The sequence below is a fragment of the Chiroxiphia lanceolata genome, chromosome 15, assembly GCF_009829145.1.
Source record: "Chiroxiphia lanceolata isolate bChiLan1 chromosome 15, bChiLan1.pri, whole genome shotgun sequence".
NCBI classification, from domain to species: domain Eukaryota; kingdom Metazoa; phylum Chordata; class Aves; order Passeriformes; family Pipridae; genus Chiroxiphia; species Chiroxiphia lanceolata.
The window spans coordinates 12,733,988-12,758,961 of record NC_045651.1 but is presented as its reverse complement, the minus strand read 5'-3'; the positions used below and the strand labels follow the sequence as shown (position 1 = coordinate 12,758,961).

Below are 24,974 nucleotides of genomic sequence, written 5' to 3'. Positions count from 1 at the left end.
CGGCAGCTGCCCCCCTGGCTCGAGCAACGCCTCCTCTCCCAGCCGTGCAGCGGGGCCAGGATTTCGGGGAAGGGTCCAGCGCCCTTTAAACACCCCAAACACCCCTCCCGTGTCCGTTTCCCCCTCCCACCCCTTTCTCCCGCAGCTCAAGCCGGGGCGTTGCGTCAGGCCCGCGCGCGCCGCCGGCCGCCCCGCGGGGGCGCGCCCCGCGCCGCCCCTCCCCTCGCCGGCGGCGCGCACGGGCGGGCGGGCGGTGCGCGCCCCCGCGGCAGTCGCGTGGTCCCCGCGCGGCTCCATATTGCGGCGGCACCGGGGCTCGGGGGAAGGAGGAGGAGGAGGAAGGGGGGGTGGGGGGTTTCCCGGCGGGGCTCGGGGGCGCGCAGATGGCGACGCAGGTGGAGGCGCTGCTGCCCGGCACGGCCCCGCTGCTGCCCGCCGAGGAGCGCGCCCTGGTGCTGAAGCCGCCGCAGGACGGCGGCGGCGGCCGGGAGAAGGGCGAGCCGCCCATGGGCCCCGACGGCGGGCCGGCGGCGCCGCGGCCGCCCAGCGCCAAGCAGCAGAAGGAGGAGAGCAACAACCAGGAGAAGGAGAGCCTGCTGAGGGCCGGCGGCGAGGCGGAGGACGGCGGCGAGGCGGGCGGCGCGGGGCGCCGGGAGTTCATCGAGGCCCCGCCGCCCAAGGTGAACCCCTGGACGAAGAACGCGCCGGCCGTGAACGGACAGTCGCCTCCCGGTGGGTGCTGCGGGGGTTCGGCGGGGAGCGGAGCGGGGCCGGGGCGGGCAGTGTGTGTGTGTGTGTGTGTGTGTGTGTGTGTGTGGAGGGGGGGGGGTGGGCCGGGAGCGCCGCCGACCGCGCCCCGGGCGGCCGCGCCATGCGGCACACGCGGCGTGGGGCCGCGCCCGCGGCCTGCGGGGCCGCGCCGGGCCGGGGGCCGCGCCGGGCCCGCGCGGGGGCAGCGGCGGCGCCGGCCGCGGCCACGAGGCGGGGAGGGCAGCGCGGCCCGGCCATGCGGCGAGCGGGGGGTGCCGCGGGCCCGGTGGAGGCGGGCGGGCCCGGCGGCGGACACGCGGCCCCCCCCCCTCTCCCTTCTCCTCCTCCTCCTCCCCGCTCCCGGCATTCCGCCGCAGCAGCGCCGGCAACGTGGTGGGTTCCCCGGCACATGTGCGGGTCCCCCGGGAGCGCAGCCCCGCCGCCCCCGCGGGGCCCCGTGCCCGGGCCGCGGCCTGTGCTGCCCACGTGTGCGCGGCCGCGGCTCCCCGCGCAGGCCGCGCCGCCTTTCTCTGCCGACTCATGGCGGTGGCGGCGCCCAGCGCGGCTCTGCCCCCGGTGGGGGCACGGCTGGGGAAGGGGGGGCTGTCCCCAGGAAGGCTGCGCTGTCCAAATCGCGTTTGTAGCCCGCTGCTGTCGTCAGCAAAGGGTGAAGCTGCGGAGCACCATTTCCCCGCGTGTCGGGATGGGTGCTGCGCTCCCCCTTGTACCTGCTTCCAGTGAATCGCGACTAGGAGGAAAACAGAAGTTTTCACTAAGCGTCTTGTTTGGGAAATAGTTTTTTTTTTTTTCCTACCTGCCTCTGTTAACTCTGAAACACACTGCCAGATATGACATCGGATTCCCAATTACTGTACGTGCCAGTATTTTGTAAGAACTGTTAGTACCTAGGATGATGATTCATCAAGAGTTATTGATTTTTGGGAGATGGACAGCTCTGCAATTTCCATGTGGAAAGCTGTCATCATAAGGGGAAGTATAGAGGACAAGTTAATCGTGCTAGGTAGAAGTCTGTGTTCGGATTGTTTGGTGGTTTGTCATTGTACTCACTGACATAAGCAAAGATTAAGAAAATCCAGGACAGCGTCGCTGTCTGCGTTTGCCTTGTGCGTTATGGCACAAAACTGGTCACATCGCTCCTTTGTGTGAAGGTTGCACTCCATTGTGATGGCTCCTGAGGGTAACAATTCATAGAAATAAACCAAAAAATGCAAAATTGCAAGATTGAACGTTCCTGTTTGAGGCTCTGGTCTAGGGGGTGTCCAGATTCATTACCAGGCCCGTCAGTCACAAAGGTGTGTGAGAGATGAGACAGCTGCCCAACACAAGCAGGGGGTCCTTACAACTCCTGGGATGATTTTTTGGAGGGAGCGAGTGAGAGTGTGTCTGTAGCGTGTCCACCTAGTTGTAGGGTAAGGGAGTAATGCTGCAACATCAGAATTATCCTTGGGCCCAATACAGTTGTCCCAGTATTCCCGAAGGTGTTTAAATAATGGAATTGGTTGGTGGTGTCTTCTGGGACACTTGGCAACAGCAGCTGGTTCCAGCAGTGCCCCTAGTGCTGCTGCTTGGCTCTCTTCTCTTGGGGCATTGTTTCTTTTGCTGCCTGTTCGTTAGCAGAAGAGAAAACGTGTAAAATAAACACGGCTGGTGAGCTCCCATGCGAGGCAGGCTGGCAGCTGACCTTGCCTGGCAGCGTTGCACCCAAGTGCCTTCTCACAGAGTTTGCCGGCTCCCGTCATGTCTTTGCTGCCTTGGGTGGAGAATTTCTTTCGGCAGATACTTACCAAAAAAGATCTGAAGCATGGATTTGTGTGAAAGAATCTGCTGGTGAGGTGAGTTGCGTTGTAGTGACCTCCAGAAGGATCGCCCAAGGAAAGTGACTCTTTTTTACCCTTACGGTGAATTGAGAGCTGCTGAGCTCTGGGAAGGCACTGCTGGATGTCTTTGGCTTCTAAGCAGAGCTTACAAAGCCTTGGCTCATAATCCTGCAGTGCTTCTGTGCTGGAGATATTAAATGTTTTCAGCCCTGATCATGCCAGAGGTAGTGAGGAGACCAAGAGGTGTAGAGCTGAAGACAGCTCTATAATGATAAAGGGGATCCCTCTATGACTTGTTTTACAGGCTTTGAAAGCCCTAATTTTTTTTTATAATCATTGAATTAATTATAGACCCGTAGAGCAGATTTAATAGACAAGACCTACTCACTCCTTAGGTGTTCACTCATTCTGTAATGGTCTGTGTTGGAATTGATGTTTATAAAAGTAAAGGCATTGAGCTCTGGCCCAGGGGAGACAGAGCCACCTGCAAGATCTTGGTGGATTTCTGCTGTCTCTGTTGGAATATGGTTAAGGAAGAGCTTAACAAACCCACCTCCGATTGTTTTGAACTGTTTGACTTGCAACAGCTGGGCAAGTTCAGTGCATTGAGGGGCTGAATCAGGGACTGAAGAACAGGGTCCTTTTTGGCAGATCAGGATTTACCTTCAGAAGCTCATGTCTTGCCTACCTGCTGCAGCGTTTTTTGAGCTCGAGGTTGGCAGTGAAGTCAGTAATATAATAGGGTGTTTGAGTAAATGTTTCTGCTTTTTCAGGAAGGAGGACTCTTGAAGCAAAGCCTCTCCTTGCTTTTTAACCTCCCAGAAGCATGAGAGTGTAGCAGTAAGTGGAACAACCATTAGGTCGAGTTAAACAGCAGTGATACTGCTGATACTGTAAGCAGAGGCTGAGGCTCAGCTGGAGTGGCACACCAGAAAATTTTCCTGATGTCCTGACAAGATGTGTGTTACATTTGTTTATGTGTCTGTTTCAGAGTGGGGGTGCAAAGATCAGAGCGAAGATCCTTTGATCCCTGAGATATGCACCCTCCTGTCCTATTTGACAGGGCTTGACACTGCTGACTGCTTGTGAGGGACGCTGCAGAGATGTAATGATGCCTCATTTTTACTCTAATGATCTAGTAACAAGGTCTATGTGACTGTCCCCTCATTGTTACACGTTTTTTTCTTATCGTGTAAATAAATGCAGCCAGCAGCCTGGCTGGCGAAGGCGTGATGGTAGTGTGTGTGTCTGTAGTAGCAAAGGAAACATTTTCTGGCAAAACCAGCTTTGCACTACTGTCTATAAACCAAATTCAAAGTGTTTTCTCCAACTCTTCTATAGAGGAGAAGTGTGGCTTGCAGTTAAGACAGCTCGACCTTCTGGAACATGTTGTACTCCTCCGCTGTGCCCTGCACCGGCGCTGGTGCTGATGCAAGCACTGGTACAGACAGGTGTTAACAGCACCCCGTTTTGAAAACCTACTGGATTTATTTCAAGAAATGTTGCATCAAGGCAGTTGGCACTTCTTTATTTTTAAAGCCATTTACATCTTGGAAGTAAGAACACTCAGGTGTTAATGGCCAGCACTGCAGTCCCTGAGCTTTGCCTGCACTAAGTTTTATGCCGTTTTTCATTCTCCTTGGGAGCGCTCGACCAGGAAAAGCAGTGTATTTCCTAGTGGAAATGCAGGAGGTGCTTTGATTTCTTGAGTAGAGTTTCTTGCATGCCATTTGGCAAAGGCACTGGGTGGATAAGCAGTACTTTCCAGAAGGCACAACTTGGTTGCTACCAGCAAGCGCCAGAGGTTGCCTAACTATTAAGAGAGAGTGCATGTTGCTTTATGCCAGAGCAGAGGTTGGGTTGGCTACCGGTCCTGAGGAGAAGGCAGAGGAAGATTCGTTAGCTTCTCACCCCTTGCAGACTAACTCCCCATAGGGCTTTCCTTGAAACCAGCCTCCAGCGCAGGAGATAAGATGTATGGGAAGCTTATTTTACCTTTGGCGTGTCTTTGCATTCAGAGTAGACACACACATCTGCTTGCTCGGGCACCCAGCTCGGTACTGCTACACACACCTATTTCCAAAGTGTTGGGCAATTCTTGCTCTGTCGTGGCACGTAATTGTGGAGCTCTCCTGGCTGTTTGTTGCAACAGAACTGTTATCGCAGCAGGAGGCCTCCCTCCCCATCACCCCAAGTTTCCTCTCCGAAATATTGTTTTGTTCCGATCCCACAACTCACGTTTGAGTAACTCTTCCCGCCTTGTTGGGGAGGATGAGGGTAACTGGAACTCGTTGCACCAAAAAAACGTGAAGCTTAGTGTTTTCCCTCCCCCGCATACCTTTGCCCTTCAGCTTTGTGCTGGACCTTTGCCCTGTTCTGCACTGTTTCGGGAAGGGAAGGCTGGGGAATGCAACGTAGCTCCTGAGAGCTGACTCACTGGCCCTGGTTGCTGGGCTTCAAGCGCCTGCTCCTGCTGCGACCTCTGGATCCAAACTGCCAAGGCATCGCTGGAGGATTCTCTCCAACCACCTCCTTACCTTCACAACTCTTCTTTTAAGCTTTTTTTTGCCTGGGGTGTCACGGAGGTTTCCACCAGGGGTGCATCAGGGATCACTGGATTGGGCAGCAGAAGGGCTTGGTTCAGATGTGAAGACTTAAGTGAGTCCAGAAAGCAGGGCTGGGAATGGGGGCACTGGGGCTGCAATGCTCTGCTCTCCCTTCCAGGTTATGACACCCGATCCTTTCGCTGTGCTCGAATAGTGTGAAATTATCCTCAGGGGAATGCCAAATGCCGACTTGGATAGAGTTAGGTTGCTCTTTACATACTTGAGACTACTTTGTAATGAATCTCTGACACCACCTCAGTGGTTGTGCTTGTTTGGCAAAATAAGGAATGAGCATTTTAGTAGACAGCCATGCTGTTCAGACCAGGTGGAATGTTTTAACCCTTACAGTTATTACAGCTGTGCTTACCCTAAGTCCAGTTGGAACTGGTGAGCTTTGTTCATTCCCAACCGCGATACACTTTTACATTATGGTCTTTAACATGTTATTTAGCCTCTGGTCATCTTGGCATTGAAACCTTTGCTGACTTCCTACCAAGGGCTTGAGTCTCCATGCTGCTAGCTCTGTCAAATCCCTGGCTTGCTGTGCATACAGGGAGCTTGGGGAAAGAGGTGATGCAACCTTGGTGATACCTACTGGGCTCTGCCATCGTGGTATTGCTGACTAGGTGGAGCTTTGCATGGGCAAGAAGTTGTCTCCTGGGGTTGGGTAAAGCTCTGGGTACCTTGTGGATCTGTGGTCTGTGGCACGGACAGCTCTGCATTTTTTCCTTTCTTCACTTGAGACTGAGCTTCAGTTCCAAAGTCATTCTGCAGATCCAGGTCCTTGTTAGTGAGCTCTGAGTGGAGTTGGGAGACTTTATCTCCTTGCATTGAAGTAACTGGCTAATCTGAATATCTCACTGCAAATAATGCAGCTGCACAACTTGAGCAGGTCAGAGGAGAGGGAAAAGAAAGGCTTCAAGGAAGTTAATGCAGTGCTGGGAGAACTTACAGCTACTTGTGTATTTAGGCAATGCTGATGGGTGACCAGAACAAATGGGAACTGAATTTGGCCTTGAATAAATTGATTACCAGACATCTTTGTGGGGAGAGTCCTGGGTCAGGGTCGGTCTGGATTGCTTGGCTGAAAGACGTGGGTGTGCACGTGAAGGTCCCGCAGCTGTGGAGTAAAAACTGGCACAAGGCATTTGGTGGAAATAGGTTTGCTGATAGCAATTCTAATGCTGTGCAAGATAAACTTTTGTTTTTGGGAAAGGTTGTGGAAATGGTGGTCAAGTGTCAACATGTTTCTAAAGGGAGGCTCATCCTGTAATTGGAGATTCCCAGAAGATCCTCTTAACTGAACTTTCCTCTATCAGAGCACGCATTTGTGCTGCACTTTGAGGGCTTCCTTGGAAGGCCTGGGTGGATTGTCCTTCCCAAGCAAACTGGTGTGTGATGTGTTGTGGCTCTGCTGGTCTAAATATTGCACCAGGCTGAGCAAGCTACTGGAGCCATCCTTAGCGAGTCATCTAGCCCAGCTTTGGTGTGACACTCACTGTGGATTTTGCCAGGATCAAGAGCTCTTCCTGCAGCATTAAAGCTATGTGTGCTGGGGGATGTTCTGCTGAGATATGCAAGGAGAGGGAGGAAGGGCTGTAAACCTGCTTTATCAGTGGTTTACCTTCATTGTCCTTCTAGAGCAAAGCTGACTTAGGGAGCAGCAGCTTCCCTTGACACTTCCATGTGTTTCAGCATTGTATGGGAACGTGCAGCAGGCTTCAGTACTCTGCATGGTTGTGATTTTATTTTTATTTTGTGGGTTTGAGTCACTCTGTTCCTTTGTGTGGTCACAAGTTGGAAGGTTTGGTAGAGTTCTCTGCTTCAAATAGCTTGGGAGTGACAGTGTGTTGGGGGTGATCATGGTGACCCTGGCTGGGTTGTGTGCTCTGGCACCACAGGCCAGAGGGAAGCCTCCATTTCCTTTAGAAATGGTCAACAAAGGTGGTTGTTGGTGTGACCGAGGTCTCAGTGCTGCTCAGTCTGGCTCTGGTGGCACTCAGAGGTAACACAAATGCCCTTTGTTCGCTTGATCTAGAAAATGGCACTCTGGTTCCCTCCAGAGTGGGTGTGACACTCACGATGTGCTGGCGGGCACAGCTTGCCCCAACCTGTGCTCCTGGGGAGGCACGTTCACTTCCTGCCGGACACCTCTTGAAGTGGCTGGAAACAGGTCTGCAACCTGCTGCTTTAGCAGCAGAGCTGGCCTGTGACCTGGCCACATGTCCACAGGCGCTGCTCTCCACTCTCAACTTGCTCCCCAAAGCAGCCCCAGCCTCCGATGGGGCCGAGGAGAGGCATCCCTGCCCCACAAGGAAGGTGTTGAAGGAGAAGCGTCTCCAGTGCTCCAGTGTCACTCCTGTGATCTCTGGCAGGCTCTGCGGAGATCCCTTGGTGACCATGAGAGCGACAGCCAGGGGGGTAACGGGGAGAAACGAGGACTTGGATGGGGCTTGTGAACCTCACGTGTCCTTGACACACGAGCCAGAGTTAAACTGTGATTGGAAAGCTGGACGGGGGGCGGAAATGTGAAGCGTGTCCTTCCTGCTGGCCGCCGGAGGGGCTGTGCGAGCCCGGGGGGACCGGCAGCTGGGAGATGGGTCCTGCTCCGCTCTTCTCGGCCCAGGTATGGGGGTGCAGTCCCCGGGGGGCGGTGGGAGGAGGAAGCAGAGTCTGTACTGAGCTCACTGCTGAGCACGTTTTTCCAGCTGAGCGGCGGCGTGTGCCGCGCTCCTGCAGAGTGACTCTGCAGTCTGCGGGGCATGGCTGCGCCGGAGGGACCCGGCACGGGGGGCTCTTATCGCTTCTGCTTTCCTGGTAGTCATTTGACTTCTTTGACTCGCCTGCCGGGAGAGAACTGAGGGTTTTCAGGGCTAGATAAGGTAGCTTTTAAGAAGTTGTGAAACACTTGAGGAAAGAGGTGAATTTTTTCCTGACTAAATATGTGGGGAAACAAGTATGAAATTGGAAAAACCACAACAATGAGGAAAGGGTAGAGTTTTGTTGATGGGGGAAAGTAAGAGAAAAGGTGTGTGGGGAGATTGGTGTTTTACTTGCTTGGTAACTCAGAGATGGGTATGTTGCTAAATAGTGAGCACTGTCTTTAAGCAGATTATTTGTGATATATATTCGGCCTTCACACTAAGTCACACTGCCCTTTTTTTTTTCCTTATGACTGTGGTTTTGAAAGCTCCTAGTCAGTGGGGTAAATGAGTGATTAATTTGCCATATCTTAGTTACCAAACTATCTGGTCTGCACACTTATAGATGACAAAGCTAGTGATAGAATAAAAGAGTGAGAACTTAACGGTTTATAGGCAACATTTAAATGTTTGATAAGCCAGCGTTCACTTCAAACTACAGGAAATTAATTTCTTCAGATTCTCCAAGGTCAGATCTTCTTTTTCTTTATTTTATTAAATGTTACAAAAGAAGCACTGAGTTTATTCCTACAAGACCCTTAGGATTCTTTTGTACCTCTGCTGTAACCAGAAGGGTTGCGCTTCCAAATAGTCACAAAGTCTGTGTCAGCTCTCCTGGCCTCACGGAATGGGCCTATGAAAATAAAGACTTGACCATAATAAGAAATAGCAATGCTCTTGGCCTCCTCTAGCACAAAAAGAGATACAGTGAAGCGCTTCAGCCACTCCTTTAGGTACCTGTGTACCTCCAGGGCTCTTGTTGGTAGGTCAGCTGCAAGGCTGTGCGAGTGGGCAGGTAAAGGGAAAAACAGAATGAAGAATTAAGTGTAAAGAGTGACAGCAGTATGCAGGATGCTGACAAAGTAGCAGCAGATATTAAAATGTGGAGCAGTGTATCCAAAAAATGTTGTTGGGAGGTTTTACTCTGACTGAAACAGAAGCGATGGGATATTTGTGCACGAGGTTCCACCCAGCAAAAAAGAAGAGCAAATCGCAGAGGTGTCTCCACCATGTGCTCAGATGACAAAGCAGGAGACTTCACTGTCTGCAATCATATTGAATTTCATTTCCCAACTCCCAGCTGAACCTTGAGAGCTCGGGGGAATACTGACTATGATCTAATGCATCTTTTGAGTGCTCAGAAATCCATGGCCACTGTGGAGGGTCTTGCATTGATCTCAACAAAAGGGGACTTCTCTTTTGGCTTCCCAGTCTCGGGTGAACTCAGCTCCCTGCTTGTTTGTTTTTTTAATTAAAGAATGATAGATGTGACATTTGCACACTGTACAGGGAAGAATTTTCTGTAAATGACCCATGATTTTAAATTTTTAAACTTAAACATCCAAGAACAACTGTGGAGATGATTTGGAGAAGACATGGCAGATTACAGCGAGATAACCCTCTTGTTGGAGTTGAAATCTGAGTTGATCTGACTGCCAGCAGAGAAGTGGAACCAAGCACAGTTGGAGTTCGGAGGGTGATTGGAAAGGCTTTGTGTTTGATTAAAACCAAGGAGATAGCCCAGACCAGAGGGAGGGAACATCTCAGACTGTGAGTCTGATGATTTGTAATTCAGTTAAGAGATTTAATTATGTTGTCTTCACTGTGCTGCCTTGTGTATCTTACATCCCCCCTGCTTGGCCCTCTGCCTGCAGCCCGAACGTGGAGAGAGCCTTGCAATTTTCAGTTCCTGGAGTTTTCAGAGGGATTTATGGCATCCTTGACTGATATTATGAGGCTTACCCATGATACTGGTGGTTTTGAGGAGCTGCGGTGGGATCCCCTTTCATGGAGAGACCGGATTTCTGGCTGCTGTAATGGATTTTCCTCTGTAGAGAGAAGGATCTGTCCTGCCTGCTGCTTATTGCACTTGGGCAAAGCTTGGCTGTGGAGGCTGAGCCTGCCCTTGATGTGCACACAGATAGTTTGACAACCCTTTCAGAGGGAAATACCATCCTATCTCACTTTCCACAGTATGGGATCCAGTTGGCTTCTGGGCTCCACCAAAATGGTTCCTGTGTTTCAACAAGAGTCTTTAAGACATGTTAATTTTGCTTGATTGTGCCTGAAATTTTGCTGCCTGTTCAATATCCGGTGTCTTAAAGAGCAGTTTGGGGAGGATGACTGTGATCATTTGGCCCAGATTCATGTAGGGTTGGTCTCCTGGAAGGCTGGAGGTCTGCAGTAATGTCACTTCAGGCTTACTGGTGATTAAAGAATGTGAGGCAGAGCTGGGTCACCAGCAGCTCCATGGGAACAGTAATTGAGCACTTTTAAGGTGCCCTGTACTTCCTCTGCAGCTCCTTGTTCGGTTCATGATTAGGAATGTTGGGACTCTTGCTTGGAGCAACAGTGTTTTGCTGCTTCTCCATTTTGGAGTTGAGGGAAGGGGTTAATAGGAGAGAACACCCAGTGTTTGTTCTCTCCAGTGCAAGCACTGATAAGTGGATGGGAGAAACAACAGCCGTGACCTTCCAGTTATTCCTTGTGTGCCTGTGCACATGTGAGTGTTGGATTCGCAGGACTGTGTTTGGACAGTTGTCATATTTCTGGTCAGGCTGACCAGATGCATTCCTCAGAACCCCATTGGCATCTGTGGCACTCAGAGAAGAGACCTGGACCCTCTCCCACAGGGATCTCTGTAAGGTGCTTTTGCTGGACAGTGCCGGTCCCACTGGTGCCCGTGTTTACCCAGTGTCACAGCCCTGCTCTGTCAGTGCTGCTCCCCTTTGGCCTGGAGGAGACTGAACATCAGCATTAAGGTACTAATTTAGTGTTGGTATGAAGTTAAAGTTACGGAGCTGTCTCAGACAGGTAATGCTCTGACTTTGGAATAGGTAATTTTTTTTCTAGAGGTGTTCCTCTTACAGCTCGGTGATGCTGGAGGTCTTCATTCCTTTTCAAGTACATAAGCAGTGGCCCCACAACTGAGCTTCACCAAACCCACAGGTGCTTATACACTGAAAACCTATTTCAAGCATTTGTTTCCATGTGGTTTGTGGGAAATTGATGTTTAGCGCTCACATTGACTGTAGCTCTTGAGCTGGTGTAGGCGACAGGGGTGTCTGAGAAGGAACTAAACCTCTCGTCTGAGCGGAGAGTAGAAAATCACTTACTGGGGTCTGCTAGTCTGGATACCCTTGCGGAGGAATTGATGTGGGTGCTGATAAACCCTTTGGCAGATTTTTCTTTCTCTTGCACAGACCATAGGTGGTGTCTTAGGACTTAACCAGCATCAGGTTAGGATTGATCCATCTGTCTGAAGCTTCAGCTGCTCTTTGAGAGGGGGTAAGGGTACTTCCTACAGTAAGTTAAGAGGCATGGGAGGTGTTTGTGTGGACCTGGCAGCTGGATAGGGTTGGGAAAATCTAAGTGGCTGAGAGCTGGACCCTCCCCGAGCCTGCTCAGCAGGTAACAAAGGAAGGGAACAGGAAGCAAATGAGATCTCAGGAGTGATTTAATTGGCCATGCTAATCTTTGGGTTTGGGGTTTCTTGCTTTGCTACTTTTTCCTAGTAAACCTCGCCCCCTTCTCTGCTAGGGGTTGCTTTGAAGAGACCTCTAACTGTCTCGGGAACCTGTGCAGGCACTGCCTTGGCCTCTGAGGATGATAGAGGTTTGAGCTGGAATGTTGCGTGGGACAGGGAAGAGATTCAAGCACCACTGGTCTCTTTGCAGCACGTGGTGGACTATGTAATTTGGACTTTTTCCCTCTCTGGATCGTCCCTGCTGGGCAGCAGGTCAGGAGGAGAGATACGAATCGATCCTGCCATCCACCAGCACTTCCCTTCCCAGTCCCTCTCCTGGGCAGCCAGCACAGCCCTGCAGCTTTCGAGCCATTGCGATCGAGTTCTGGTCACGTCTCTGCTGCCGAGTCCCCGCGTGACCTTGGAGAGGTCATTTTTTTTTGCTGACGTCCGAGTCTTTTGTCTGCAAAACGTGGAGGATGATTTGGTTACAACTTCACGGGTCGAAAGCCAGAACAAATCAGCTGGTGTCTTCCTGTAGCAGTGGCAGTGTGGATGAGCCCTGTGTCCCGCGGGGAGCGGCTGAGGAGCTGGCTGTCATCTCCGCTGGTACCTGTGCATGCAGAGGCGCGGCCTTTGCTCAGCACACCGGTGCAGTGGTACCAGGCAGCGTGCTTTGGTGACTGGCAGGTGACATAAAGCACTCTGAGGTCCTCTTCCCCCCAGCTTGGAGAGCAGGAGGGTAATTGGAGCTGGTTCCTGCTGGTGCTCCGCCTGCGGCCGCGCGGCCCCTCGGCAGTTATGGCTGCAGGTTGCTGTAATAACGAGTCAGCGTTTCTCTTGCGTCAGGGATAATGAGCTGCTCTTCAGCCGCTGCCTCCTGGGCCCTGCCAGGAGGAAGCAGTGTCCATGGTGGAAAAGGGGGGCTGGGAGCAGGCAATGGGTGGTGGAGGTCCCTTCCCAGCTGTAGCTTCTGAGCAGGGAGAAGATGGGCTTCCTGTGAGGGTATTTGGATTCAGCACTGTAAGTGTGGCTGGTGGAGAAGCCCCCTTGGCAGTGTGCTTCCCCAGGGAGTGGGGGGAGCAGTGGAGGGGAAATGGGGGCTCACAAATGGGGTAACCTTCCTGGACCTGTCCCAGATACCTGAATAGCAGCAGGAGCCAGAGAGCCCCTGGGGAGGGGGTATGTGTGTGGATGCATCAGCTTTTCTCTTTAGATGCCCCATTTTAGCATACGGGCTCCTCCTGCGTGTAAAAATACCACCAGGCAAAAATTGAGATGCTGTATCCACCCCCCCCAGCACCACCTAAAATCAGGACAACTGCCCTCAATTTAGTTATGTCTCCTGGGCTTTTTGTGCAGCAACTCTGGGTATTGGTGCTCGGAGCAAGCACCCCTGTACCACATCTGCACCCTCACTTGGTGGTCCTGAGAGGGGCACTCTGTACCCATCCTGACACTCTGCCATGCACACCCTTGACCTCCTCCTGCTCACTGCTTCCTCCACCTCCCTTTCCTGAAAACGGGAAGAGTCGTGGAATGTTTTCCATTGAGATGTTGTAGGCTCTGTGGATACTGTACAGAGCCCAGGAAGGATGGTCATGGGCTTGGGAAATAGCTGGCTCGGCAGAGACAGGCACGACGGTTAAGAGATCGCTGGTTCCTGTGGTGGTTATAATCCCTTTGTTTAGTCACCAAGTCTTTCTGATTTTGGGCACATGCTGAGAAACCAAAGTGTCTGCATGCAAGAAGGGGAAGGAAATGTGAGACCATAGGGCCCAAATTTCCTAGGCCTTCTTATTTGCATTATGATACTGTTACTTCTTGCTCCTTCCCCCTGGGCTGACTTGAAGGCTATTTAGTGTTGGCCCAGCGGGGCAGGCAGGGCATGGCTGGGAGGTGCGATGCAGGCAAGGGCAGAGCTACCTGGCTCCCCCGTAGGGACTGCCCCTCCTGGGCAGGTGGCTGATGGGATGGTGGAGAACTGCTGTGGAGCATGGTCCTACAGCATCTGGCTTGTGTTGGGAGACCTGGCATCAGGGTGCTTTGGGAGGTAGCAGATGGGAAAGCAGGATGTGTGGTGGCAGGAATCGGTGTAGCTGGTTTGCTGGCTTCACCTTTCTATGTTGGGATTTCGCTTGTCCAAAATACCAACCTGATCTCTGTGCCTGGGTCTTTTGTGTTTGATTTTTAACCTTGGGAGAGCTGGGAAGGGAGCTGACCTAGACAGGCAGCCTCAGTCCTGCAGTGTACTAGACAGGCTCCTTGGAGAGCAGTCCGAGGGGTTTATCTTTGCCCTGCTGGCCACATGTGTTTCTGCCTCCTTCCCTACCATGGCTTTCTTGGGAAAAGAAAGCGCTGCCTGATTTAGACTTCTCTTGGGCACCTGAGGTGCTGCCCTTAATTGGCAGGCTAATTTTTAATCTAGTCACTTGTGCTTGCAGGGGAAAAAGGTGTCCCAAAGGGTCGTTGTGCTTGACAGTCCCTGACCAGCCCTGCCTCAGATGTGTACTCCCAGCAACCCTGTTTTTAGAAGAGCAGGTCCTGCAGACTGATGCTCTGTTCTTCTTCTCAACAGTGGGGAAAACTGCCTACAAGCCCAGAGTTCTGGATCTCTGCTCTGGACAGCTTGGAGTCAAATCTGTGTTAATTTTAGGTGTGATGAGTTGGACAGGAGGTCTGACCACTGGATACAAGTGTCATTCCTCCGCAGGAGTTGCACTGGCGAACCTCTTGAGATGAATGTGAACTGTATCTGCCCTCTACCATGATGTGTGGTCCTTGAATTCTACCGACCTCAGCCACTGAGGAGTTTCACTGCTTTTCTAGTAAATGTGGTGGCAAATCTGCTATTGAGTTGTGGCTGAGCTCAAGAGGAGCCAGGTGAGCCTTTCCGCACATCTAGAGCCAGATGAGGCAGTGGGGGATACAGCAGTGAGATGAGAGGAGACCTTGAGGGAATGCAGGCTGGGAGTTGTGGTGGTGGTGTGACTGACAGGAGATGTTGCTGAGGGGTCACCTGCAGCTGCTGCCTGGTTTGGTGGCAGTTGTGGTTTCTAGAGGTGGTTTCTAGCCTGGACCTCTTGTGAGTAGTTGGTTCTGCTGCAGCGTGTGTTTGAGGAGTTGGTTGGACAGCCTAGCAGGAATGCAGACTGGAGAACTGCACCTGTTGGGGGTATGGCAAAAGGGCAGTGATTGCCAAGGCCTGTAGTTCTTGGCTAGCACAAAGGAATTTCTTTTATCAACCTTTATATTGTTATTATTTTATTTTGCTTTTTGATAACAGCTGATATAGCTGAGCGAAACAGGTGGGATACCAGTGGATGCATTTGGGTCGTGGGCTGGTGAAGGATTGCAGTAGAACATGCAGTTTGCAAAGGATCCAGACTGGTGCTTGAAGGCTTTTCTGGATGTGTTGGATTGGCCCGGATATTATGCCTTCAAATGGCCACAGACTATAACTGTGTAATGTCTTGATTTAGGGCTTTTTGCTCCACTTACTACTTCTTGCTCATACGTGGGTTGAAAGCATCCCTGCCTGAGGATGCTTTGAACATGGTGCGCTGTCAAAGGTAAAGAAATAGAAGTTCTTTGTGTGTATTTTTGCTGTTTGACACTGACTGAGCCCAGGCCAAAGAGCATTGCCCTGTATGAGGGGTAGTCCTTGTGACTTTCCAGCTGAATGTGTGTTTTGGGTAGCTGATAAGCAGGAGCCAGGGGCCTGCCCCTGTCCCAGGAGACCTTGCCTTGCTGGCAACCTCCCTTCACTCTCCTCTTCCAAGATCCTTGAAGAAAACAACATAATGTATTGCTGTCTCAAAAGTACTGTTTTCATAGCTTCTGGGGGAGCCTTTAATAACAGGGTTTCTCCACATACAGTGTCCTGTGTGCTCCTCAAATGAAAAATCTTCCATCTGGTCCTTCCTAGCTACTTCAGGAAACATCTTCCCAGCAAAAAATAGGGTCCTTCGAGAGGGGGACCTGTACCTCTAACTGGAAAAAGCGTGGGGTGGTCGTGAGGTTGAATAATCTGTGTCAGAGTCTTAACTCCCCCAGACTCCACAGCAAGCTGTGCTTGCTGACAGGGACACCTGAGCTGGGAAGGGGAAGGCATTCTTCTGGGGTGGTGGGTGATGTGCCAAGGCACTGGGTGCCCATTTGATGATGGTTGGGTGCTTCTGGCTGCCTGTTCTCTGGTGTAGGTGTTGTGTTAGAGCCAGGCACAGCTGCTGATGTCCCTGGTGGCTGCGAAAACCAAGGACCATGAGGAAAATGCTCACTTGGCTTTTGCCTTGGCTTCCACCTGTGCTCCCTGTTAGATGTTCTCTGCAGGTTTCCATCTGATATTGCTGCTCAGGGGGAGTGTGGGGGTACCACCAACTAGCTCATTGTGTGGATCTTTGTACATCTCAGCAACCTCTTTTATCGCTCAATGCTGTGTGTTAGAAGCCAATACAGAAGGTTATTTATGAGAGCAATGTGTTCAGGTAAACTCCTTCAAAATCTTTCTCACAACAAGTGGTTGAATTGAGGTGGGTTCCAAGCTGGATTGATGTTTAACTTGAGATACTAAGAAAATACTTCCTCTATTTAGCTAAAGCAAACAAATCGAGAGAGGAGACCTTTTAAATATGATTCGCACTCCAGCTGCAACCAGTACTGATTTTTTTTCTTTCTTTTTTTTCTTTTACAGATATATTTCCAACTGACAGCCAGTCTGGTATGTATTAAGTAAAAATGGAGCTCTTCAAACCCTCTCCCTTGCCTTCCCTGCACTTCTCTTTCTGCAGAGCCAGCACTAACCAGATACAGAAGACTGGTAGAAGAATATGCAATGGGCATTAATTTAAAAAAAAAAAGCCATAAAACAACAAAACACCCAAAAGCAACCAGATACAGAAGACTGGTAGAAGAATATGCAATGGGCATTAATTTAAAAAAAAAAAGCCATAAAACAACAAAACACCCAAAAGCCCAAGCAAAAAAAAATTCTTAAAATACAAACCTCTAATATTTTGGCCATCCTCATATGGCAGTGACATCTTTTATGCTTTCATATAGTGATGACTAAACAGCTAGAAGGTTACTTTCCTCCCGTATGTTGTAGCTTAGCAAATTTGGGTTTCCAGGGTGAAAGAGTTTGGCAACCTGTTGGTCTTGGTCATCAATCATAATAGAAAAACATTGACATGTCAAGATGCAAATGTAATTCAGACTTGCTGTTGTTTATATATTACTTGTGTGTAACTGGATGTGTCCATGAACCTGAAGATGTATATTTGAATTTGCAGTACTTTGAAAAGATTCAGACTTTCCCTGTGGCTTGTAGTCTGTGTTGCTGTGAGCATCGCTGTTAAGGACAACAAAAATACAACAGTGTTGCCATCAGTGCAAGACTAATGAAAACTTCCTGGCCCCAGTAGTGTGTGCACATCGCTGGGAAGGACGGAGCAGAAATGGATTGGGGTCCCTGAGAGGAAGGGAGGCTGCTCTGGGTAGATCCCAAATCAGAAAAGGAATGTAGCCAGTATTGATGATCTCAATTCTTGCCTTTCCCAAACTGCCAGAAGGTCTTCATCCAGGTTAGTGTTGTCAGAGTGCCAGGACTGAAAAAAAGGTTTGTGTTCTACCCAGTGGTACCAAGATCGGTCCATAAGATCTTGTCTCAGATCTGTAGTGCCATGTGGAGTTATTCTATAGCAAGGCACTGGGAGTGGGAGTCAGTGCCTGACTTGGCTTTGTGCAACCCCAGGTGCCTCTGACCTCCATCTTTGGCTTTGCATGGGATTACATTTCACCAGTTCATGGATAGTGTGAGGATAAATTGCTGCTGATTGTGGAAGCATTGCATGATCAGGATTTGGAAGTATGGGAGTCAACACCACTGTCTTAAAGCTTAGTTCAGTAAAAGAAACTCACTGGTTTAGAGTGGTGTGGTGTAACATTAGAGACAGTAATTTAACTTCTGAATTGAACAGAGGGCTGGGTGTTGTGGATGTGTTTCCAGAGCCCTAGCCAGCTAATGAGGCTGTGGTATATAACTGAATCCACTGGATTAAGGCTTTGATTCCACATTTGTAAGTCTCAGGATTTTCTTGCTTTCATAATGTGTGTAAGAGTGACATATTAAGACTGGTTTTGAAGGAGCAAAGGTACATTCCCATGTGTTGAGTTCATAAGAGGCTTTTCTCCACCCTGCTTAAGATCTGTCTTTGTTGGATGTTGGATTTTGTCTGCCTGTGCTGCAAAACTCAGATGTCCTTTGCTTAGCGCAGCTCCATCCTCTTGTTCTCCAGCTGGTTGGGGACTTCCAGGGTGGGGCACAAATGTATGTCTGCAGCAGATGATAGTGCTTCAGAAAGTGCATGTTACATGTCAATAGTGTTACAGAAAACGTTACCTACAGAGCTTGGGGCTTTTTTACAATTCTGTATTTTTTTAGGAGATAAGTGGAAGCTCAAACAGGATTCCTCTTTGTAGTAGCTACACAGGACACTGTATAGTCTTTCTCCAGAAAAACCTTCTCCAGAAAAACCTTAAAGCTGGTGCCATGCCTTTTCTTCCCATGCACTAAGCTTATCTGGAAGCCCTGGTATCTCAAAACACAGTGAAGTGTGAGCACAGCAGGCGAAGGCAGAGCAGCACTGGGAGCATACCTGGCACCAGAGCTGTTGTGCACTCCTCAGGCTGCTGGGTTTGACTCCCTCACCTCCCTTTCCTTGCTGAGGTTATTGAATGAGTTAATTTGCTCAAGACTGTTACTGCAAGTCACTGAGACTCCCATACCTATGTCAGTGCCTGTTTTTTAAGGTTAGTCTTGTAAGGTCAGATGAGTCTGTATGGGCAGTTTTCCGTCTGAGTGAAAAGTCTGTTGTTCTTCCTCCCAACGAAGCAGTCAGCAGAGTGATGGAGGATGCTAGGTTGCAGTAACAGGGTTGGGTATTGCATGGGTGAGGAGCCCGAGCCAAAAATCAGCCGTTTGGTAGGCACAGTAGCTGCAGAGTGCCCCAAAGCGTGTTCCTGCTTGTTAGTGATGGATGCCAGAGGCGTCCTACCCTCAGCCTGGTGTCACGTGTGAGCTCTATGGAGGTGGAAGGGCAGCAGTGTTTGTGTCCTGGTTACCTAATAGTGTTTGGAAATACAGTAGTTGTTGGAGAGAGGCCTCTGACTTTCCTTCTGGCTGGCACAGCAGTTCCTTGGTCCTCTCCTCTCCCACATCCACCAACTGGATTTGGCATCAGGAGAAGCCCCTTCAAACCGTGTGATCTGGAGTTCACATGGAAAGCTGAGAGACTGTAGCACCCTTGGGAGATGCAGGGCTGGGCTTGGCAGGGTGGTGGCAGGGCAGAGGGACACTGATATTCCCCACTTCTGCTGTTGGAGGAGAACTGGGGGAGTACATTTGCAGCTGGGCTTCCTGCGGATGTGTTTACCCTGAACACCAGACCCCTCTCTGAGGTGGCTGATGCTCCACCTCCCAGAGCCTGCTACTGTGTGTGGTGGTGAAATTTGCTGCCTATTCTGGAAGGGAATACTTCTGTCACTTCAAGCAGATCTCCTGCTGGCTTCGTGTGCTGTGCCTGTGCCCTCCTGGCCTCGTGTGCCACAGCTAGCCCTCCTCCTCTCCATGCTGGAGGATCCCAGACTTTTTAGTCTCACCTCTTGAGGAGCTGCCTCTGGGTGGTTTAATTGCTTTTCTTTGACCATCTGTAACACTGCTGTGCCCTTGTTGAAATCCAGAGACCAGAGCTGACTGCAGGGTGCAGTTGTGGATGTGCTGGTGTTCAAGAGAGCAACAAGTGATGCTCTGTCTTGGTCTCACTACTCCTGATGACTTTTTTTAATCCGCTGCTGCACCCTGACCTGTTCATTTTGTACAATTGTCAGCTGTGGCTGGGATATCTTTCTTGAGTTATAAATGCCCCTTTGAATTAAATGCTGTGAAGTTTTCCATAAAGAGAGGGTGATGTTACCACTGCAAGGAAGTAGTTTTTAATCCTTTATAAAGAAAAGGAGGGGAGATAGATCTTTAAATTAGGAAAGTGCTGTGTTGCTCTCTTTTTTAATTGGGTATTTCTGACTTCTTTGGGAAGACTGATTTACTGGGTTGTTTTTTATGCTGTGTATTGACACAGGAGAGGCAGCCACCTGTAGCACTGAAATTACCTAGATTAGAGAGAGTGGTTTATGCACCAGGATCAATGTGATTGAGCACCCAGGAAGGAAGTTGGCAGGGTTTTTTTGTGTCAAAGTTATTCAGAAAATCTGGAATTTCTCTGCATCTGGCTTAAGGTGGGAGGCACAAGTGAGGATGTTGTATTTTGTGCTTGGACAGCATGCCCTGGAATCAGCTTGACTGAGGTACAGTAATCCTTAAGTAGCAAAAAAAGAAGCCTTTCTGCTTGCTCTCAAAGATGGCAGGGATATTTAAGTGCCTTGTCATGGTTTTAATGCTCTGGATTCACCAGCTGGAGGAAGCCCCCATACCTGCGCTTAGTTTAATCCAAGTGCTTATGGGACTGTAAGATTTTTCTCAGCTCATTTCTGGAGGCACTTTGCTTAGCAAGGGACCTAGGTCTGGCCTCCCTGAATTCCTGGGAGCGTTTGCTGCACTTGCTCTCCTGCCTCCAAATCCTTCTTGCTTTCCTCCACCCCAGGAGACAGGGCTGGATTTCTGCCTGGTGGTGGCTCTGCGTTCCTTGGCTTCACAAGCTGAGCTGCTGCTCAGTCTCCTCGTTATATGCAGTCATGGAGGCAGGTCTGCAGCTGTCCTGGTGCAGGCTTTGAGGGCGAGGTTAAGTGGTCACTGCACAGGGGACACTCTGGTCCTACTGAGATGCCTCTGCAAAAGCAGCCAAAGTCAGGTACGGGAATCAAAGCGGGAGGAACTAGGAATGATGTTACTTAAATTACGTCACAGTTTCCTTTCTAAAAGCCCCTTTCTTTGAGATGACAGGTTTTTCCAGAGGCGTATTTTGTGCAGAGGTTGCACTTTAGCCTTGTACGACCCCTCACCCCCTCCACTGGCGCAGTGGGAGCTGTGCAGTCTCCTCACAGACAGTGTGAACGCTTGGAGCTGGAGGGTCTCGCGGCAGGCGCTTGGCTCTCGATTCCTGTCTCTTCACTGTTAAATATTTACAGTGAGACGTACCAGATGCTTCCCAGGAAGGGTTTTGTCAGCTTCCAAGTCCCCAGCTGCAGCTGCAGAAGAGGCTGACGGCCATTAAAGGGATCGTGTCAGCACAACAGTGACCTCCTCTCGCTCATGCTGTGGGTGCCACTGGTTTCGCTGTCTCGGTGGCCACAGTGGGATGCGGACAGAGAGCACCCCTCTGCTGATGACAAGAGATTAATGATGTCTGGTCCTCAGGCTTTTGTTTTTCGTTTCCTTTGAAGTTGTTTCACTGCAGTGGCAGAGGGAGCGGGTGATGCTCTTGGATTTTGTTGCTGCACATCTTTTCTTCTGGGACTGTCTCTCCACAGCAGTGGTGCCCATGTGTGACTCCTGCGCTCTGCCTTTGCTCCCTCTCTGTTCTTGGCATGACAGTGTCTGTCTTGTTCACCTATCCACCCTGTGGAGAGAGGGGTGGACTAACAGGGAGGCAAATTCCTGTTAGCAGCTCTGGACCTCACCAGCCCTGGGCATGCAGACTCCGGCGGCTGGAGCATTGCTGCTGAATGCCACTCCTGTGCTGGTCTCACTGGTCAGGTTTCCAGTGTGCCTCCTGCTTTCAAGATAAGGTCCAGGACCTTGGGCTGGGCCCTGTTTGTGGGCTTTGGTGCTTATCAGCTTTTGCTGCTGACAAGGTGACCCGATCTGCAGCACTGAGGATGAGGAGGGAGGGTCCCCCTAGCCTGGGCCGTGTGCTGGTCTGCCCCCCACCACCCCCCCGCGGACAGCCTGTAGATGCACACAGGGCTTGCTCCTGTCTCAGTGTTACAGCTGCGATGGACGAAGAAATTCCCGGGTCTCATGGAGGTGGGATCTCCAGAGGTGGCAGGTCTGCTTCTCTGGGGGGGGCCAGGGAGGAGCAGCCTCGCTAGGTCATCGTTTTTCCAACTAAATATAGTTGCCCGTGCTTTCATAAGGTCAGGATTTTTGTATCACGTGACTGTCTTATCCCGCCCGCCCTCGGTCAGAGTAGGGGATCGTGTGTCTGAATGGGTAATAATTAACTGTTAACTAGCTTTTCATTAGAGCCTGGCAGAACAGGCAGAGCAGTGCAGCAAAGGCTAAGGGGAGCAGGAAACTGCTCCTGGTCCCTCCTGGAGGGTGGACACCCCCTTTTAATTTGCAAATCAGTTGTCCCCAAAGGTGAGTGGGTTGGGTTTTCTATTGTGTTTTATAAAGAGTTGCAAGTCTTGCCTTGTTCGTCTGTCCTTGCTGTCCTGTTGTTCCTGATCGTGTCACCCCTCCCTTCCCCCACTGTGAACTATCAACTGATCTCTGAGCTGGATTGGAGGAGGGCCTAACCCTCATCTCATCCAGGGTTTGGCCTGCCTGCATGCCCCGGGCTCCTGCAGCCTTGCCTGAGGCGCCCTGCTCTCCCAGCTGAGGTGTCCTTGCTGTGTGGAGCTGCCCTGAGTGGCAGCTGGATCAACTCGTGCCTTTTCTCAGGGGCCCAGCCTGTCCAGGATGGACTGAGACAGTGTTTTCCCTGGAGCACCACTGGCTTTTTCAGCCCCTCTCCCTGAACCATTTAACCTGGCAGAGTGTTTGCAGGTGTCCTTGAAGGCTTTTCTGTCTTCCATCCTGGCAGAGGAATTGCTGGTTACGTGGTCTGCTGGCTGGACACTTGTCTGCACTGGTGCTGGAGTAGCCTCTCCGCAGGGATGGTGGGGTCATGGGTGCCTTTTTCCCTGGTCAGAGAGAACAGGGTGGCTCAGCAGCTCTGGGAACCTGAGCCAGCCCAGCTTCCTCATTTTGACAGTTTCTGGAGTCTGGTCAGCTGGATGACCTTGGCTGTGTCCCCTGTGTGATGCCTCTTGGTTTCTGGGAACCACTGGCTTTCTCAGCAGAGAACCCTTAGTTTAGGACTCATTTTTTTGTAGAAAACTGGGGGGGGAGGGAGGGTTTCTTGTGCTGTCTCATTCTGCATGTGCCTGGCATCTCGGGGATTGTGTGCAGTGGTGTGAGCATGGATCATGTGTCAGAAGTTTCCTAGAAATCCCCTTCAGGGAAGAGCATTGCTTGAAAAGGCGGTGGAAAGATGTCACTTGCCCTTAAAGAGAGTTCATTTGCTACCTTTAATAGTGGCTGTCTGTGCCAGGAAGAATCCACAGTGCCCTCACCGACAGTGTTAACATTAGAAATGCCTGTCAGCATTTCTTAAGCTGCTGCTCCTGGAGTGTAGCTTGGCCACAAGTTGAAGCATTTCTGTCTTGGGTAGAGAGATGCAGAGAGGATGATCATGCATTTTTGGTAAGTCCAGACCCTTCCTTGTCCTCAGTTTGCCCTGGAATTAAGTGCAGACCCTGCAGATCACTCGTGTGTGCAGAGCTTGTAGCAGCTATGTGCATTTAAAGGAGCAGTGCTGTTCCTCAGCTCCCCGTAAGCAGGGCTGTGCTCTGTCTGAGCTCCTGCTTGCTCTGAGGGTCTGTGCAGGTCTGTGCTACCTGTCTGTGCTGTCAGAAGAGATGGGCTCTGCACGTGTCTTGAGCTGCTTTACCTCCCCTTGTTCCAGGGCTTCTGGAAGTATCGGCTGAGGGATGTGAGAGCTTGGAGAGCTGGGATTATAACTTGTGTGCCCACACTCTCAGCCTGTGACAGAGGTGTCCTGCCTGTACCTGCCTGTATCCTGGCCTCTCTCCCTGCACTTTTCCAGGGCAAACTCACGAGCTCCCAAAGCTGCCTAGGACACCCAGGTGGGAATGTTCTCATGCTCTCTGTAGAGCTGTCAGATGCCCTTTTTGAAGTTATTTTTAGAGAGTGATCTTTGCAGCAGTTGCAGAGCTTACATTGCAGGGAGGTGTAGGCAGCTCCTTGCTTCCTTTGCTGTTACAGTAGGGCTTGTACAGTGGAGCTTCTGCTTAGGAGCTCTGGAAGATTGCTTGGAAGGCTTTAAGCCATGGTGCCTGCAGCTTATCTCCTGCTCCAATGGAACCAGCTTCCCACATGCTTTACAAGCCTGAGTTCTGCTCAGCCATGTGCCTTAAGGATCCAGTCTTCAGCTTGGTCCTGACCTTGCCTGTACTAGTGCAGCTTTTCTTGCATGTGCAGGAAACTTGTGATATTGCTGAAGTGTTCCTCAGTCTTGCCTTTGTGAACAAGACCAAATGCTTCTAGCATGAGACCACGTCCTGCAAGTGGTGGGACCAGCTGTGGTTCTCTGCAGTCCCCAGGAACAGGTGGGAACCCCTGTTGTGGAGACACCAACCTCCTTATGCTGGAAGATGTCCTTGTGATAACATCTCATTTAAAGTTGTCAGAGAACTCCATCCTGTGCTCCCTTGGTTTCCCTCTCTGTGCACGCACGCACCTCCAGCTGCCACTGCAGTTTGGTGGGAGATAAAGCCATAAAATGTTTCAAACCTAGAGGAGTTACAGTCTGTGTGCTGAGTCTGTCCTGAACCTTGCTGGCTTTGTGAATCTTGCGATGCCTTCAGCAAAATGTGAGCATGCCAAGCAGTCAGTGCTATAAATCCCAGGCTTTTCCGCTCCTGTGTGGAGCTGCAGCGACAAGCGTTACCCATATCGGTCTGGCATTAGCTCTGACACACGGCCGAGGCGGTGCTGGGAGCAGCTCCTTGGGAGGCAGGCAGAGGTGGAAGCTGCTAATCCGTCTCAGGGGTATCTGCACCTCTCTCTGCACACAGGAGAGCTACCAGATCACTCCCTGGGCAGGCTGAGGCCCCCTCCCATCTACTTGTCCTTCCTGACCCCTTTATAGGAAGGATATGTTGCCCAGCACTGCTGCCTTGCTGATACAGAAATGGGTGCAGCACCCACAGTGGGCAGACAGTGTTTGTCCGTCCCTCAGGGCTTCTCTGCCTGTGAAGTTCAGGCAGAGATGGAGTTTGGGATGGAGTCTCAACAAGAAAAATCTTTGGCACCATCTGCAGCAGGCGAGCTGCTGGTGGGAGGGAAAGGGCTGTTTTTGTATTGTGGGTCACATCTGGCCTGCAGGACTTTTGATCCTGCAAATGTCTCTGGAGAAGTTGTGCTGTTGGTGGGCATGAAGCTCGACAGCTGTGTCCTCTGATGGCTTGACCAGGCTTGGACTCTGAAGTCATGAAGCTGAGTTCATGGACAGCAGTGAGTGCCACAGGAATGCCTCCGAATCTGTGTCTTGCCCCTGGTGCTGTGCAGGTAAGGCCACCCTGGGAGAGAGCTTGCTTGAGGCCTGGAGGAGGGACAGGGTTGGTACTCTTGAGTTTCCCATGTTGGCAAGGT

The 24,974-nt window shown here is 51.0% G+C and overlaps 1 protein-coding gene across 5 annotated transcripts in view; it reads left to right on the top strand.

Annotated features, from left to right (window-relative positions):
• Positions 1-460: 460 nt before the first annotated feature.
• The window catches only part of LARP1 (La ribonucleoprotein 1, translational regulator), a 45,425-nt gene continuing 20,911 nt past the window's right edge, over positions 461-24,974 (top strand). Inside the window, exons 1-2 of one of the 5 annotated variants that reach the window (XM_032702531.1) lie at positions 461-732; positions 16,275-16,301. In XM_032702531.1, the coding sequence (XP_032558422.1) occupies positions 507-732; positions 16,275-16,301 (253 nt within the window). In that variant the 5' untranslated portion in view covers positions 461-506. Of the gene's footprint in view, positions 733-7,716; positions 7,821-16,274; positions 16,302-21,815; positions 21,897-22,956; positions 23,004-24,795; positions 24,891-24,974 lie in introns of those variants that run through there. The other 4 variants (XM_032702535.1, XM_032702534.1, XM_032702532.1 and 1 more) reach the window with 4 other exon arrangements.